Source organism: Neomonachus schauinslandi, chromosome 2, assembly GCF_002201575.2.
Source record: "Neomonachus schauinslandi chromosome 2, ASM220157v2, whole genome shotgun sequence".
Lineage (NCBI taxonomy): Eukaryota > Metazoa > Chordata > Mammalia > Carnivora > Phocidae > Neomonachus > Neomonachus schauinslandi.
In genome coordinates, this window is record NC_058404.1 from 25,343,143 (window position 1) to 25,361,640 (window position 18,498).

The window sequence follows — 18,498 nt, forward strand, 5'->3', positions numbered from 1 at the left end:
ACTACTTGGGGGAAGCTACTGGTCCTACATTTGCCATTCTTCAATTTTGCCCTGGAGATTTATTTAGGCCCAAGTATTTGCTTAGATCTGTCACTTCCCCCCAGGAGACTGAGAGTATTGTTTAGAAGCTCAGTTCTGAGGAAGAGTCCAAATGATACAACTGATATGTTCATTTTCTGTTATAACCTTGTGAGGAAAAAAATTTTTTTGACTGGAAGTATAGCTCCTAGACCCAGACATGCCAATTTACCCTATCATGCAAATGAAGGAAAAAATATATAAATTGTGAGCTGATTGATTCATATTTAACACTTTTTTGGAGGATGCTGATGGAAACTCTTGCCTTCACCTTGCCTAAAATTAGATAGATCATTGCAGAAAGATTTAAAGTTTATACCACATTAATCAGTGTTCCTTCATTCTTTCTAAATTTGATGCAGATTTCAAAGGATAGTTTAGGAGCGGGGCTGTATCAGGACCGAGTCAAGTCAAAACTAACCAGGAATGCCCTGTGACTTCTAGATTAAATTACCTGCTTGCTTTTCCCTCTGGTTCTCTGTGCTGGGGACTATTATAAATCTTTCCATAAACCTATCTCGGATTTTATCTTCCCAACTTTAAACATTCTGGTAGCGTGAGCAACATGACACACTATTTTTCTAAGCGTAGAACTGAAATAAACATGGAAGGCCTGTGTCTTAGATGCGATGTGAAAGGAATAAATTTAAATGTTGGAAAGTAGATGTTTCCTTACAGAGTCAAATTATCATTATTGTTATTATTAATATTATTTAGCTTTGACAATATAAACTAATGTAAATAAAGGCACTAAGGTATAGAAAATTGTTTTGAATAACTTACAAATTTAGATATTAAAAAGTTAGTGGTTGTTCTTTTCACTATCACTGATTCCCTCGTTCTGGAACTTTTCAGTAATAACACTATGACAGAGGATAGCCAGAACAACAATTGAACAAAAAAGAGTCCTTTTAAGACACAGGTGAATAGCAGTGCAATGCAATTACAACTACAAATATTATAGTATATTTAAGAGCCTAAACAGATTAAACACACACACACACCCCAAAAATAGATTTTGAGTTAAGGTTTCAGTTACTATTAAGTGCATAAGTATGTATTAAGCCCCTTGTAAATAATCAATTTTAATCCTCACAACTACCCAGTGAGGTATTATTATTATTTCCATGTGATGAGGAGGAAAATAAGATTTGAAGATAAAGTAACTTTTCTAAGATAATGCAGCAAATAGCTGGCAGTTTCAGGATTCAAATCTGGATCTGACTCAAAAGTTGATTTTTTTTAATCAATGTAATCAAATGTCTCTAGTGTTACTTCTTTTTTAAAATCTTAATACCAACAAGAAAAATATATGTGAATGTAAGTTATAAAACATAATGATACAACAGCTATTCACCCAAAATCCAGCTGAAAAACTGAAATATTACCTTTCCTGTTAAAGCCACCCAGCTGAGTTCTTCCCCAGCTGTCTCCCTGCCTTGCCCCAGAGGTAATCATAATCCTCAATGTTGAATTTATCATTCCCTTCACATTTTATGAATTATTTTTACCACATAAGCATTTTATTTTCAATGTTGATATCTCATTCAACATTGTCGCAAACATTTATCCATGTTGTTGCACAAAGCTGTAACTCACCCATTTTTCACTACTGTGTAATATTCCACTGTGTGACTATGCCATTTCAAGAGATCTATTCTCAGGTTGATGAACATTTGGATTATTTCCAATTTTTCCTGATATAATGTTACTGCTAACATTTTTGAGTTGTCTAGATGCACATATGCAAGAGTTTCTCTAGGGTACATACCTCAGAGCCGAATTGCTGGATCATAGCACAGTTAATGTTCATTCTTAAAATAAATGTAAAATTATTTTTTAAGCAGTTGTGTCAATATACACTTCCACCAGCAACATATATAGGTTCTCATCATTTCACATCCTTGGCAACAATTGGCATTGCCAGACTCTTTAATTGTAAATGTAGTACATGTAAAATGGTAGTTAATTATGATCTCAATTTGCATTTTGATTAATAATTGGTTTAAGCATTTTGCCATATGCTTATTCTTTAAAAAAAAAAAATTTCCCCCAGGGCACCTGGGTGGCTCAGTCGGTTAAGCGTCTGCCTTCAGCTCAGGTCATGATCCCGGGATCCTGGGATCGAGCCCTGTGTTGGGCTCCCTGCTCAGCGGGGAGTCTGCTTCTCCCTCTCCCGCTCCCCCCCCAGCTGTGTGCTCTCACACTTTCTCTCTCAAATAAATAAAAAAATCTTTTAAAAAAAAAAAGGGAAAATCCTCAACCGCTATGAACTCCAAGAGTTGCCTCTTTGCTCCAGTCTTTATGTTAACTCCTTCCAGAACACCAAAATGTTTATGCTTGACCTTATCATTTAATATTCTATGTTCTGCTAACCCCTCTCATATATTTTTAATAGGCTTTATATTTTCCAGAAGATTCAGGTTCATAGCAAAATTGAGAGGAAGGAAGAGAGATTTCTCCTATAACCCCAGGCCCTCCAACATATTTGTTTGCCTTTTATATCCCAGCTATTTTACATTCTGGAAAAGGCAAAACTATGGAGACAGTAAAACAATTGCCAGGGGTTAGGAGGGAGGGAGGAATGGATAGGTGGAGAACAGAGGATTTGTAAGGCAGTGAAGCTACTCTGTATAAACTATCATGGTGGATATGTGGCATTATACATTTGTCCAAACCCATAGAATGTATAACACCAAGAGTGAAGCCTGATGTAAATTCTGGACATTGAGTGCTTATGGTGTATCCATGTGGGTTGATCAGTTGTAACAAACGTACCGCTCTGGTGGAGAGTATTGATGATGCAGGAGGTGATGCTTGTTGGAGGGGACAGATGGTGAGAAAAGAACATACAACAAAATACCTTGCTCAGTTATTGAATGTTAAGGGAAATAAAATGTATATTTAAGAGAACTCTGCAAATCTAGAATAGTATTACATACCAGACAACATAATGATGGAGAAGGTTGTAGTGCAAGCAAACAAGACAGCCCGCACATGTGTTGTCACTTTTTATTAGTGTGGTACTTGTCTCAAAAGTGTTTGTGTCACTGCAAGGAAACGCTTGAATGCAAAGTATTCTAAGAGTAGTATGTTGGGATGGTGGTTGAGTATTCTTTTCAGATAATTACGATAGGTTTCTTCGAAGGAAGAATACACTTAGAAGAGAGATGAAGTGTACAGAAGTTGGGAAACGACTCTTAGTAAAGAGTGCAAAAGAAATCACACACGTAATGATACAATCCTTCCATTTTAAAAGGCTGGGTGGGAGGATTAAGATCAAAATATAATTGGCAAATCAGAACAGTGGCAGAGAAGACAAAGAGGAGTTCATTTTTAAGTAGGTCATTTGGGTGAAGACCCTCGAAATTCTACCAAACTGCAGGGCCCAAATTTCATTAGCAAGTAGAGGGACCACACCACATACCTCTTGAGGCCTCAGTGGTAGCAGGAGAGGCTTGTCCAGAAAGGAGTAGAGCTTAACTTATGGATTTCTGAAGCGTGTGGTTCTGGAACAGATTTGAGAAACCCAAGAGACTGGCCCCCAAGAGGACAGAGTTCTACTGTGGCAGGTATGGTCCTGGGATTTGCAGCTGCACACTCGGTGGACCACGGTTGTCTTTTCTGAATTTCTGTGAGGCATGGTAGCCGACAGAGTAGATGCTTTTTCCTTTCCGACATCTTTGCTTTTAATGAGTAGCATTTTTGAATGCTGGGTGTGTTTAGAACCCTATCCAAGGAAGTGAATGTGAATATAAATTCATTGTTACACGCTATATCAAGACAAACTAGAACCTAAAGTGAGGGGACATGAGAGAATATCTGGTCCAATCTCTTATTTTACACTTGAGGAAAGAGGAGACCTGATAGAGTGTTCCAAACTCACAGAGTTTGACTTGAAAGCCCTGGTCATAATCATCGTTGCAGAGAGACCCAGATTCAAGTTCTTGCTTCTCTAATTATTACAAGTGTGAAATCAAACAAGCTATGTAACCTCTCTGAGTTGAATTACTTATCTGTAATAATAATATTTACCTCCCAATTATATTGTGTCTACAACTTAAAATCCTGAGCTAAATGATCTAGTACCCTTGTTCTGTCATATAAATTACATCTTTGTATTTTTATACAATAATACATAATTAATATGTAGTATATTATAAATCATATATGATATTTTAAAAATAAACTCAGGAGCAAAGATAGTATTATATAAGCAACTCAAGGCCACTGATGGTGTTTATGACCACGTTAGGAACATGACTTAAATCAGATCTCTTTCCTCTATACATGCATGGACTTCAGGATCCTCACAGATTCATTTTTTTTTTTTTTTTAATTTCAGACCTGGAAGACTCAATTGTGAAATTCAATGGGCTTCTCTAATTTTTTTTTTTTTTTTGCCCTTTATATGTCTGTTTTGTCAATTCACCCAAAAGATGACAACAATCAGTACAGAAATAGTTGTTTGTTCAACAATAGAATATTTGTATTGGAGAGATCCAATCTAGTCCGTTCTCTCCTGATATCAGTCTTCAAATATCAGTTTTCCACAATTCATGAGTCTCATTGCCAGGTCTACTTTTAAATTTTTGCCTTGCAATTCCCCAAGATGCAGTTTACTTCAGCTGGATCCCAAAGAGATAATTGACTGAGTTGGTTATGCATGAAAAACCAAACCTGATGACCTCCTGCAGCCCCGTTCTCCTGTTGCCTATTAAAGTAAGTTAATGATCTGGAGCTGTGTAGGGGTTTCCAGAAATAACACTGTAATGACCAACATGCTGTAGTTAGCAGCTAAGAAAAAGAACTGTTTATTTTTTTCAGGCATTGCTCAAACCCATGCCATACTATCATTGTTTTATGACCCAATCTACTATGAAGAAACAGCAACACATTACAACTCAGATGAACACAAAACATCCACTTAGTGAAAACAAACCCAAATTTTCAAAACCATGGTAGAGAATTTTCTTTGAACAGATGCTTTAGAATGACATCTGGATATTGATTTAAGAGTCAAAGTAGGAGGAAACACATAAATGACTTCTTTACTTTTTACAATTTTTTTAATTTTAGTTTTTTGGGTATAGTTGACATACCGTGTTGCATTAGTTTCAGGTACACAACATAATGATTTAACTTCTGTCTCTACCTTATGCTGTGCTCACCACAAGTGGAGTTACCGGCAGTCACCATACAACACTATTATATCATTGACTGTATTCCCTATGCTATGCCTTTTATTCCTCTGACTTATTCTTTCTGTAACTAGAAGCCTGTATCTCCCATTCCCCTTCACCTGTTTTGTCCATCTCCCCACCGCCCACCCTCTGACCATCAGCTTTTTCTCTGTATTTATAGGTCTGATTGTACTTGTTTGTTTATTCATTTGTTTTGTTTTTTAGGTTCCACATGTGAGTGCAACCATATGGTATTTGTCTTTCTCAGTCTCACTTATTTCACTTAGCATAATACCCTTTAGGTCTATCCATGGCAAGATCTCATCCTTTTTTATGGCTGCACAATATACTATTATATATATATATCTTTTTAAAGATTTTATTTATTTATTTGAGAGAGAGAATGAGAGAGAGAGCACATGAGAGGGGGGAGGGTCAGAGGGAGAAGCAGACTCCCCGCCGAGCAGGGAGCCCGATGCGGGACTCGATCCCGGGACTCCAGGATCATGACCTGAGCCGAAGGCAGTCGCTTAACCAACTGAGCCACCCAGGCGCCCTATACTATTATATATTTTATACACACACACACACACACCACATTTTCTTTATCCATTCATCTATTGATGGACACTTGGGTTGCTTCCATATCTTGGCTATTATATATAATGCTGCAATAAACAGAGGTGTGTATATCTTTTCAAATTAGTTTTGTTTTCTTTGTGTAAATACTCCATAGTGGAATTACTGGATCATATGCTATTTCTGGATTTTTTCAAGAAACTTCCATACTGTTTTCCACAGTGGCTGTACCAATTTGCATTCCCACTAACAGTTTGTGAGAGTTCTTTTTTCTCCACATCCTCACCAACACTTGTTATTTCTTGTCTTTTTGATGTTAGCCATTCTGACAGGTGTGAGGTGATATATCTCATTGTGGTTTTGATTTGCATTTCCCTGATGATGAGTGATGTTGAACATCTTTTCATGTACCTGTTGCCCATCTGTATGTCCTCTTTGGAAAAATGTCTATTCAGATCCTCTGCCCATTTTTTTTTTAAAGATTTTATTTATTTATTTAATTGACAGGGAGAGAGAGAGAGAGAGACAGCATGAGAGGGAACACAAGCAGGGGGAGTGGGAGAGGAAGAAGCAGGCTTCTGGCTGAGCAGGGAGCCTGATGCGGGGCTCGATCCCAGGACCCTGGGATCATGACCTGAGCTGAAGGCAGTCGCCTAACCACCTGAGCCACCCAGGCGCCCCAATCCTCTGCCCATTTTTAAATCAGGTTGTTTTGTTTTGGTGCTGAGTTATATAAGTTCTTTATATATTTTGAATATTAACCCCTTATCAGATATTCATTTGCAAATACCTTCTTCCACTCAGTAGGTTACCTTTTTGTTTTGTTGATGGTTTGCTTCACTGTGCAAAACTTTTTTTTTGATGTAGTCCTGATAGTTTATTTTTGCTTTTGTTTCCCTTGCCTTGGGAGACACATGTAGAAAAATGTTGCTACCACTGATGTCAGACATTACTGCCTATGTCCTTTTTTGGATTTTTATGGTTTCAGGTCTGACATTTAGGTCTTTAGTCTATTTTGAGCTTATTTTTGTGTATGTGTCAGAAAGTGATCCAGTTTGGTCTCTTGCATGTAATTGTCCAATTTTCCCACCACCATTTATTGAAAAGACTGTCTTTTCCTCACTGTATATTCTTACCTCCTTTGTCATCGATTGACTGACCATATAAGCATGGGTTTATTTCTGGGCTCTCCCTTCTATTCCACTGGTCTGTGTCTGTCTTTGCGCTAGTGCCATGTTGTTCTGATGACCACAGCTTTGTAGCGTATCTTGAAATCTGGGATTGTGATACCTCTAGCCTTGTTCTTCTTTCTCAAGATTGCTTTGGCTATTCGGGGTCTTTTGTGGTCCCCTACAAATTTTAGTATTATTTGTTTCAGTTTTGTGAAAAGTGCTGTTGGTATTTGGATAGGGATTGCATTAAATCCATAGAGTGCTTTGGGTAGTATGGACATTTTAACCATATTAATTCTTCCAATCCATGAGCGTGGAATATATTTCCAATAAATGGCTCTTTTGAACAAGATGGTAGAAAACAATACTAAAAATAGTTTTTTCCCACAAGATGAAAGGCTAAAATGACCATACTGTTACTGTACTTAGTTCCAGAAAAACTCAGATGTCCCAAGATTTATTACTAGTAGATATGTATGTGCACACGTGCACACGCGTGCACACACACACACACACACACACTGCACTTAGGGAGAATGTGAAAGTCAAAAAGCTTCTCAAAAATTCAGTGCCCCCTTCATCAAAGAGAAGGAGCAATGGCTGATGTGAGGAGCCTGACCACAAGGTGCCAGTGTCCTGGCCTCCCTGGAAGGTGTCACCGTGTAGGGCTCAGCTGAGGTTGTAGGCACTCGCTGGTCTCCTAGTCAGCAGCGGGGTGCCTCTGGGTGGGCCATCGAGCCTGGGCCCATGTGGAACAGAACTTGTTCCTCAGGCCTGTGGTGCTGGGTGCTCTGCAGGGACAGGAAATGAGGCAGGGTCCCAGAGAGGGAACCAGAGAGGCTGGCCAGTGACTGGACTTAAGCCCAGGGCCTCTCCACATCCTGCCGTAAAATAATCCCTTCGCGCTTGGGACTCAGCAGGTTGGTGTTGAGTAGCAGTCCCCAGATCACTGCTCTTAGGAGGGGTCAGGGCTGTGGGCAAACACATGCCCTGCTGCCTCTTCAGCCTTCTTCCCACAGAATCTGTCTTCTCCAAGTGAGGGAACCACATTTGAGACTTCCCAAAAGGGAAATTCAAGGTTTAAGCCCTTCCCAGGAGACTCCTGAACACAATGATTTGGAAATAACCCTGAACGTTCATTCACTCAACACACACTAATGGAGCACCTTACTATGTGCTAGGTGCTGGGGAGAGACTTCACATGGAAAGGTTCCTTTCTTCCAGAAGCTTACAGGATCCAGCTTTCCTTATTTGGCATGGCCTTGTAGTTAGTGCCTGAGCACAGTTCTTCCTTTTTGCAGTTTTATCCAGTGCTGGGAGTTCAGTTTTTTTTTTTCCTCTAAGAAAATAGCTCTGTGCTCCAGAGCCCACGTTTCCCCAAATGATCATTTAGCTCCAGGGAGAGGACTAGGACATCCTCCCTCCCTTTAGCTGCCTAAACTGAATGAGGCCCACTCAGTAGAGCCATTTTCAGTGCTACTGTGATTTGTATTAATTAAATATGACATGGTATCCCTAAAAAAAAAAAAAAAAATTCAATGCCCCTAGGTCTCCATCTGGTACTCTGACCCTGCTAGCTTTTTTGCAGAGGCTTTTATGGGGGCTTTCCTCAATGCAGGGCATCTCTATTTGATGTTAAGGAAGATAGAAAATCAAGTAAGACAGCTAGACTCTGAGTAAATAATGAAATCTATCATTAAAAATAAAGCAAAAAAAATCCCACGTGTTAAATGACCTTGTTTTGCAAGTTGATTTTGTGTCAGCATTTCTGGCTTCAAATTGTATAGAGAAAACTACTTAAGTAAATTCCTAGTTAATAACTGAAAGGAACAAATAAGTAAGACCTTTGAATTTTGTTTGAATCTTGTTAATTTTTTTAATACCACAAATAAACAAGCTTCAAAGGCAGATGACAAACTAGTAAAAATATTTTACAATAAATTACAAATGGTTAATATCCTAATGTATAAATAATATTTTAAAATCAGTCACAAAAGGCAAACTGCTTCGTTGAGAAAAAAAAAAAAGAGCTAAAGGACAAAACAGGTAATTTTTTAAAATACAGCTAGTCCAATGTAACAGAAGGACCAGAAACAAAAGAATGAGTATGTATGATTTCACTTACATAAGGTTCTTGGGATAGTCAGGTTCCTAGAGACAGCAAGTAGACCCCTGGTCCCAAAAGGCTGGGGGTTGCGGGAGCAGAATGAGGAATTACTGTTAAAGAGATACAGAATTCCAGTTGGGGAAGATGAAAAAGTTCTGGAGATGGATAGTGATGATAGTTGCACAACAAGGTTAATGGACATAATGCCACTAAACTGTACATTTAATAATGGCTAACATGATAAATTTTATGTGATGTGTATTTTACTACAATAAAACAAATTCAGCCAGTTTAGTATTCAAACAAAGGCAGACTTAAACAGTAATGAGATAATACTATTTTGCTCATTAAATTAGCAGGAGGAATGGAAATTCTAATTTCCATTAGACAAATGGGTACATTCAAACACTGGTTAAATGTAAAATAATCCAAAAGTTTCTGGATGACAGTTCAGAAATATACGTCAAATGTCCCAAAACCCTTTGGCTTCTTAGTTCAAAGTAGTACCTAAGTGAATTTGCTTAAAGAAATTATCATTCTCGCTCTGAAATTTATTATACAAGAATGTTCATCACATAAAATGCTGGAAAATGAGAAACTCAACATTGGTTAATTAATTCATGGAACTCCGTAAGACGGAATATGAAGCAACTATAAAATGCCCTATTCTTCATTTATACTAAATGAAATAAGATATTACAAAACAATATATACTGTGATTCCAATTTTGTACATCAAAGTATCTGTACTTAGAAACCTAACTAGGAGGATAGAAATAAAAATGGAATACAGATGTCTGCAGTTGTCTCTGGTAGTGTGATTATGACGAGGTTTTATTATTTTTTTCTTTATGCTTTTCCATTTTTTTTTCTTTCTAGCAATGGATATTTTATAATCATAAAATTTAAATAATAAGAAAGCAGAGGATAAATATTAGTAGTACTTAATAATGTTGTCCATCCTCAGCTTTAAATGAATTATTTGCTACAAGTCCAAAAAATAACTATTAAATGGAGAACAATGTCAGAATAGACAAAGAATCAAAGCATGCCACTAAAATTGGCTAAGTCAATGGGAAAATAGCCCAGTTTCTTTCATGGAATCAATTTTTACTTTTCATTGGCTTGATTTTTATGTCATCAGAGCCCACATGAAAGAACCAGAGCAGTCATTGGTGAAGATCCAATGGGAACTGGGGGTGGCAAGAACTCTGACTTGGTGCCATTACTCCTGGGCACCCACCTTCCCTGAACGCTGAGCCACGAGGCACTAGGCTAATTGGGTACCCGAGTTGCTAAATGAAATTGTCTTTAAAAGGAGACTCTACTATAAATATTGTAATTATCTCAGGAAGAGTGTCCATTGATTTATCAAATAGGATTGAGAATTCAGTATATTTAAATCCTCTACTATTACAGAACTGTATTTGTACCTATTTTCCACCTAAGAGTTTTCTCCTCCAAGCTCTCTCTTCATGTTCTTTTTTTTTGTGATTTACTGAAGTATTTTTTATTGAGATATAATTGACATATGTAATATTATATTAGTTTCAGAGTTGAAATATTTTATATATATATGTATAAATGATCATCACAATAAGTCTAGTTAACACTGGCATCACACATAATCACAAAACACTTTTTTTGTGATGAAAACCTTTTTTTTAAGATTTTATTTATTTATTTGACAGAGAGAGCACAAGCAGGGGGAGCGGCAGGCAGAGAGAGAGGGAGAAGCAGGCTCCCCACTGAGCAAGGAGCCCGATGCGGGGCTTGATCCCAGCACCCTGGGATCATGACCTAAGCCAAAGGCAGACGCTCAACAAACTGAGCCACCCAGGTGCCCCTGAAAAAAAATTTTTTTTGAGAGAGTGTGCAGGGTGGGGGGAGGAGAGGCAGAGGGAGAATCTTAAGCAGGTTCTAAGCCCAGCACTGAGCCTGACAGGGACTCCATCTCACAACCCTGAGATCATGACTGATCTGAAATCAAGAGTCAGACACTTAACCAACTGAGCCACCTAGGTGCCCATGTCTTGTGATGAGACCTTGTAAGATCTGCTCTCTTACCGACTTTCAAATACATAATACAGTGGTATGAACTATAGTCATTATGCTGTACTTTACATCCCAAAGATGTATTTATTCATGTCCATTATTGTTTCACCAGCACACTGCCTTTTCCAGGGTCTAATAAATACTTGTTGAATGATAAAAGTACTATGTCAGGCTGGCTCATAGTTCAGGCTTAAGTGATTATCCCAAAAGTAGATTTATATTACCTTTATGCAGGAATAAAGGTCTCCTCCCCCTCTAACTAAAAATATCACTGGTAGACTAAGTCACCTTCCCCATATTTTAAACTTTTAAATTGTTCAAAAGAAGTAGTCAAAGAAGGTCTGACTGAACAAGGGAGCTGCTCTAGGTAAAATTAAAAGGGGGTGAATCTATATTATTGCCCAATCCTTTCTTTTTCCCTTCTTTCCCTATCTGACACCTCCAGCATTTGGGTTTTAAACATTTCTGCAAAGGCTGAATACCAGGGTGGATAGTGGGGAAGAGCCCAGGCATGGGTCATGGAAACTTAAACATAAGTGAATATTTTAAGGACAACCATTAAATTTCAAATTTAATTATGTCTCTTAATGGAATACTGTTTAAAAATTATTTTCAAAACTTTCTATTATTTGTCTTATTTCCTTTGAATGTTACAAGTAAATTTTTTTCCACACTGATTTCCCAATGCTCCATTGAACACAAATTATATTACAACATTTTCCAGGCTCAGGAGGCTTTTAGTTCCTGTGGGAGAGAAATAAATTTACAAAGACATTGCTTGGCTCATATCACTAGAGCAGAGGTTTAAACTAGTTGCCCTGGAGCTAAATGAAGCCCAAAGTTGAAATTACCTGGAATGGGTTTAGATTTTTTTTTAATTAGTTGCCAGCATGTAAAAGTTGAAGGATTGAAATAAAATTATAAAAGTCTAAGTAAGAGGCTCTTGAACAATCTTTAAACCCAGAACCTTGGGGCTGCTGTGTTAACACATGCCAACAATCAAGTGAGCCTGACTGGCCCTGCCCCCTTGGGGAGGTTCTAGGTTCCCCACTTCTCCCCACCCCAATGTGGCTTGTCTTCCTCACCAGTATTATCTGCCTGAGTACCTATAGACACTTGTATTTTACTTTTTTTTTTTTTTAAATACATTATAGTGGAAAAAATGCTAGAGGATGTCCTTGGGCAGTATCAATGATACCTAGTATCAATCATTAATATAGAGTAGGAACCAGAGAGGTGACCTCTTAGTCATTTAGTTTTCTGTCATGCAATTCAGGAACTACCTATGTGATTTTTTCTTACCTTGGTAATACACCGTTAAATGTGAAAACATCCAAATAGACAGGATAAAAAATCCCTGTGAGTAGCTTCCATGAGCCTGATGCCCAAACTGAGAAGAGCATGGCAGGAAGTAAACAGCACAGGTCCTTGTCTTTGGGTCAAATTGTAGCAACAAAACCTAATGTGATTTGTGGTGGTTTTTTATTGTCATGTGTTGAAGGGGTTTTGGAGGATCCTAGACTTCTGGTGGGGAAATGGGCCACTTAATCCCTGCTTCTTACAGTCCAGTGTTTCAATACCCAATGTCACTTAATGCAAATCAGCTAACAAGCCTAATCTAATGTCATCTGCCCACAACAGAAGAAAATGAAACACTGGGTGATGAGTTAAAGGTTGAATGAAGAAGAAGGAGTCTGAGCTGTCCTGGGAACCCTCTTTCATCTGGTAAAGCACCCCTGTTTTGTTGATACTCTTAATGACTTTTCCACTCCTTCCATCCCCCTTTTGTGAAGGCTCCTCAGATTCAGAAAGGGTAAAATCAAGGGCTCATTTTGTTTTGTTTTAATCTTCCCCTGGATCATTATTTAAATAGAAATTGCATGTTTTTGTTTGATATGCCCCCTTAGTAATATGTAATAATAATGGCTAACATTATCAAGTGCTTATTATGTGCTGAGCACTTACACACATTATCTTATTCAATCCTCATTAAAAACCTCATAAGATAGGCACTAGTTCAACCTCCTTTTTTTAAAGATGAAGAAACGGAAGATTCAAAGGCAAAAAATTGTATTCATCACACAGCTAGTAAGTGGCCTGCTACAAAAGTCCTGCTTTCAACCACTATTCACTATTCTACAAGTACAGCAGTCTTCAAACTGTAGCATGTCCATTTCTAAAGGGGCTAAGAATTAAAACGATGGGGGCACCTGGGTGGCTCAGTCGGTTAAGCATCCAACTCTTGATTTCAGCTCAGGTCATGATTTTGGGGTCTTGGGATCTCATCCTGAGTCGAGCTCCACACTGGGAGCTTAAGATTCTCTCTCTCCTTCTCCCTCTGCCCTCCCCTCGCCCCTCTAAAAAAAAAAAAAAAAGAACTAAAACTATGAAAATTGGGATTTGGCGCAGGACACAGACCATGTCAATAAACCAAAGAATGGAAGAAGGTGATGAGATTCAGTGAAGGCCAAATGCAAAACACTATCTCACCAAGGAAATTGTTTTTGGAGTTATTGGTATTATTAGATGATGAGCAATCCACATAGCAGAAACCCCCAGAGAAATATGATGAAATTAGAGAAGACCCAGAGAAGACATCAATAATCAAGGAGAAATGAATGGAGTTTGAACAAGAAGAGACAAAAAGAGTAGCATGTTTTATTTTGAAATACTTAGTGGGGGGTGGGTGTAGAGGGATTGCACAACCTCCTAGGAGCTTAATTAAATTGAATGCAACTTCACCCAGCTCATAATAAACATTAAGAACTTATTCTGAGAGTTGATATGCTTTGGAGGAGATGCTATCTATATTTTTAAGGTTTGGATTTTTAATAAATAAGGGAAATTCGTATGTTTAGGAGGTATATTCCTTTTTTCTAATTTAAAGTACACACTGCAGCCTGTGGTCTTTTCAAAATGCACATCTGGCTATGGGATGCCTTCGTCCATTAACATGGCTTCTCACTGTTTATAACTGTAAAGGATAAAACAATCCTTAACACAATCACGCAGGAATTGAAAAGTTCTTGCCCCTACTTTTCCAACTTCCCCTTGAATCATACTGCACCTTGCTGGCGACTGCAGGCATTTTTGCAATTCCCCCAGCAGCCAAACTTCAGAGGGCAGCTCTTCTTCTTTCTGTCTTGGGCTCTACTTCCAGCTCCTTGTTCACAGCAACTCTTTTTCACACGCCCCTTGTCACTTCCCCACCAGACTGTAAACTCTGTGCCTGCCGACAGAGGTGGGGGTAACCTTGCTTACCTGGGCATCCCCAGCAATTATAAGTAGGTAAAAAAGCCCTGGAAATATCTACTGAATAGAGCCCCAAACCTGAAAGGCCATTCTCCAGAGCCAGAATTTTGATTCCGGTACATTAGAGAGCCAACGGAGTTAGCATTTTTATTGTTTTTTAAAAAAAACAGGGTGAAAAAGAGTCTTCTGTATGTACACTAAGGCATGCCTATGAAATCAATACATTTTACGCTATATTTAAGACAGACTAAAGTCTCCCATTTGCATTTAACCTTATTTAAAGAAACTCTCCCACAACCCTTCTCTCCCCTCCTCTGCTTTATGTATCTCCACCTAAGACACTATGAATATTTCACGTGTTTACCTTGTTTATTGCGCATCTTCTCCACTAGAAAGAAAATTTTAGGAGGGAAGAGATGTTTGGCTTTTTTGCTCACTGCTATAGCTCCAGAGTCCAGAACAGTGTTTGGCACATAATAAATGCTGTTGATATATTTTTTGAATGAATGGATTTAGTAGTTTTCTTTGTGCAGAGGTAATAGGCAGAAAACACCAATTAGCCCCAAAGTAAATTTTCATGAAAACTCGGTCTGAATTTTTAAAAATCTTACATAGGTCGTATTCAATTGTGATCTTTAAAAATGAAGCTTCCTACTATATCAGGGCCCCCAAATTACAGTGCCTCCAAATCCCCCAAGAGTTTGTTAAAACGCAGATTATCGCCATCAGAGATTATCATTCTGACATAGAGGCGTGGCCTACAAATTGCAGGAGCTGCATGGGGTTGTGGCCCAAGGTCCATAGTTTGTAAAACACTGTGAATGTGCACACAATATGCTCAACACGTGCTGAGTAAAAATTCAGTCCCTCTCTAGAGCAGTGTTAATTACTTACATTTGTTCTCCATCCCTAAAGGCGGGCTTTAGCAATGAATGACGAACGTCCAAGGGACAGGTATCTTCTCCCCATTTTACAGATGAGGAAACACTGATTCTTCCCTACCTCCCGCTTCCCCTTCGTTCCGCAAATTTATGCGGTTCCCACCAGGATATAAGGCAGAATCATACAGATTTTTTTTTTTTAAGTGTGCAAAGCTACCAAGAAAAAGAGGGAAAGTGCGCGGTGTCCCAGAGTCCAGCTCAGACTTCCCCGACAAGTAGACGCCTCGAGGGACTGCCTTCACCCCTGAGGCCAACAGTTGGACAGTTTGGGGCGCTTCCCCCTGCAGACCCGGAGGCTAGGGGAAAATATTCCAGCCCCGGGCAGAACAGGCGCGGGGCCGGGGGCGGGGGCGGGGCCAGAGTACCGCCTGAGGCTGCGCTTGGTTAGCCCAGCGGCGGGTAGGAGGTAAGGGGCGGAGCAACGAGGGGCGGGGTCTGGGGCGGGGTTCGGGGCAGGAGGACAGCCGGGGGCTGCCGCCCGGCACCCAAGCGGCATGAAGGAGTCCAAGCTGCCCGGCCTCGCCCCTCCCCTCGGGGGCGGACCCTGCGGGAGGGCGCGGCCGGAGGGGCGCGCGGGAGGCAGAGCGCTGTGGCAGCCCGAGCGAGGGCGCTTAGTTCTTAACCCCGCTATGGCCGAACTTCTCCGCAGCAGGAGCGACAGCTCCGGTGCTTCTCGCCCCTCTCCCTGAGCTCTTTCTCCTTTTGACCTCTGGAAAACCCTGCGTTCTTTCTGGGGCCGTGGCGAGGGGCACGGAGCGGCGAGCAAGGATGCGCTGAGGACCGCCAGCGCGCGCGTCTCGGGTGCCTCCGTGGGTCCAGGCGCGGGCTGAGCTGCCTCGGGCTGCCTCGACTTCCCTAGCGCACTCCCGCCACCCCTCGCCGCAGTTGATGTGCAGGGAGAAGCCGGACATCATGATCCTAACACGTAAGCTAGACTTGTGCCTTGCCGTCGGGCCAGCCGCGGGAGCCAGCTGCGGAGGGGACTCGCCGCGGAGGAAATGTCACCCCGCCTTGTCAAGTCGGTGCCTGTCGTTCTGTGCTTTTAAACGGTTTTCCGAGGAGGCTCGGGACCGAGTCGCCCAACTTTCTCGGAGTGGAGGAGGTGGAGTGTGGGAAAAAACAAGGGTCATAGTTTGGGGAGGGAGGTCTTAATTTCGGGTAATGACCCTTGGCTACTCACTGCTTGGGGGTCGCGAGGCGGCTCGTTGGGTGGGCTCTGGGAAGGGCTGATGGCGGGGGGTGACCGCAACTAATGAAGTGAAGCCTATGTTAACTTCCCTCTCGGGCTGGGGACGCCGAACCGGGCTAGGGGTGCACGCCGGGCGGGGGCACAGGGCGGGCCGGCCGCTAGCCCGGCTGCGCCGGCGGCCCTGCTATTCTTATTCTAAGTCCCTGGCGACGGCCTCTGCTTCCGAGGGGCGCGGCGCGACTGCCTTTCCACTATCTTCCCTCCGGGGATGTTTTGAGCTGGGCGTTTGCAGCCCTTCACCCATGCAAGTCCAAAATCAGCGCGGACTCCCTGAGAGTTTCTCATTTAGCGATGTTTAGGCCGCAGTGGCACTTGGAAATAGTTTGTTTTTTTTTTTAACTGCCTGAAAGTAAATTCGGGAAGAAATTGTTTTAATTTTAAACTTTTTTGAAACGCTGGAAAGTAATTCCGACTTAGGAAAGTCTGGTGGCTGCGGGCCCCGGGAGAGCGTTGAAGCTATTTAGCAAGCCCCCTGGCTTGCATGTGAGGGGCGCCTGCTGGGAGGGCTGCAGTGTGCCTTCACGTGCTGGGGCATTGAATCGGGTTTCCTAAAAGGCCGGGTAGAGGTGCCCACGCCCTTGGCTCGGGAGGAGGCGCCCGCGCGGGGCGAGTTCCTGGGCCGGCGAAAGGAAGGAAGGAAGCCCGCCTCCCGACCTGACTTTTCGTAGCGAAGTCACGGCCTTTGGGAACCCTGCCCCACTCTGCCTCTTTGCCCCTGTCCCCATCTCCGACGTCACGCGCTGAGACTCTCATCCTTCCGGAGGAGTTTCTCCCCTGGCTGCAGCACACTGGCCATGCCACGTGTAATTTGCAGATTATGGTTATTACTGAATCCGTTCGTTTTTTCCAGCGCGCAGCCCCTGTTGCGAGGGGAGTTAGAGCGGACCCGGGTGAGGCTGGCGAAGTAGGAACCCCGGGTCCGCAGCCTGCTGCTAGCTGGGCGCATCTGGGAAGTGTTGAGACCTCTCTGCACCTCCTTCATCTGCAACACGGGGGTAATAAGTGTATTTACCACGCGAGGAGGTTGAGAGGATCAAAAGAGCTAATACAAGCGCTTAGCACGTGTCTGGTACTGATGCTCCACTAATACCCAATTTATGCTAATTACTGTAGGAGGAAACTCCTGCGTATAGTTATCTGCACCACGGAAAAGAAAACCTTGGCGCACGCTAGTTTTGACTGAGCCTTTTTACACCCAACAGAGTTAGCGAATGGGTTCATTCTCGGGATTCAGAAGTTCTTTCGGCCCTTGTTGGTGAGGTGGAGCCGTGCAGCCTAGGCACAGCCGTCCATTACAGAAAGATTCACGAGGGTGGCATATATGACGCATTTGGATAGAAAAAAAAAAATCACAGCTCTGGACAAGGTAGAATACTGAGTCTCAAATTACATTTTTTCCCCCAAACTCTGTTTGCTGAAGGGATGAGGGAAAAGAATAGCCCAACAGAACTCTGAATGTAAATCTATCAGCAGCTCCAAGAGTTTGACTAATTCAGCATCCATCTGGACTCAGGCTGGTCCTCTGCAGAGATAATATGCAGACCATAAGTGTGGAGTTAATGGTGGCACCCAGTGCCATCTTGGCTTGCAGACTGTAGCAGATGGCCAGAGGGGTGCCCTGTAAGTCAACAGCCCCCCTAATAGAAGAACTAAAGTACTGGGGAATGAGTGTCAAATAGTTAGCAGATGTGCGTTCAGAAGTTATTTCAAGACATTTTCTGAGAAAATGTTGGCAATTGCATGTATTAACTTTTATTGTGGCATGCCAGATTTACAGCGTGGCCCAAGCCTGGCTGCATATTTTTTTCATTAGCACTACTGTTCAGAGTTTAAAATGAAGCACAGCAGACTGACTTTCTCTCCCAGCTGCTTTAAAAGTTTGC

At 41.4% G+C, this 18,498-nt stretch overlaps 1 protein-coding gene across 3 annotated transcripts in view; it reads left to right on the top strand.

Moving 5' to 3' along the window:
* Positions 1-18,498, top strand: part of DLC1 (DLC1 Rho GTPase activating protein) — a 412,979-nt gene that overhangs the window by 353,512 nt on the left and 40,969 nt on the right. Inside the window, exon 1 of one of the 3 annotated variants that reach the window (XM_044912827.1) lies at positions 16,039-16,291. The exons of the other annotated variants lie outside the window; for them this stretch is intronic. Coding sequence (XP_044768762.1) covers positions 16,255-16,291 — 37 coding nt within the window. The 5' untranslated portion in view covers positions 16,039-16,254. Of the gene's footprint in view, positions 1-16,038; positions 16,292-18,498 lie in introns of those variants that run through there. 3 annotated transcript variants of the gene reach the window in all.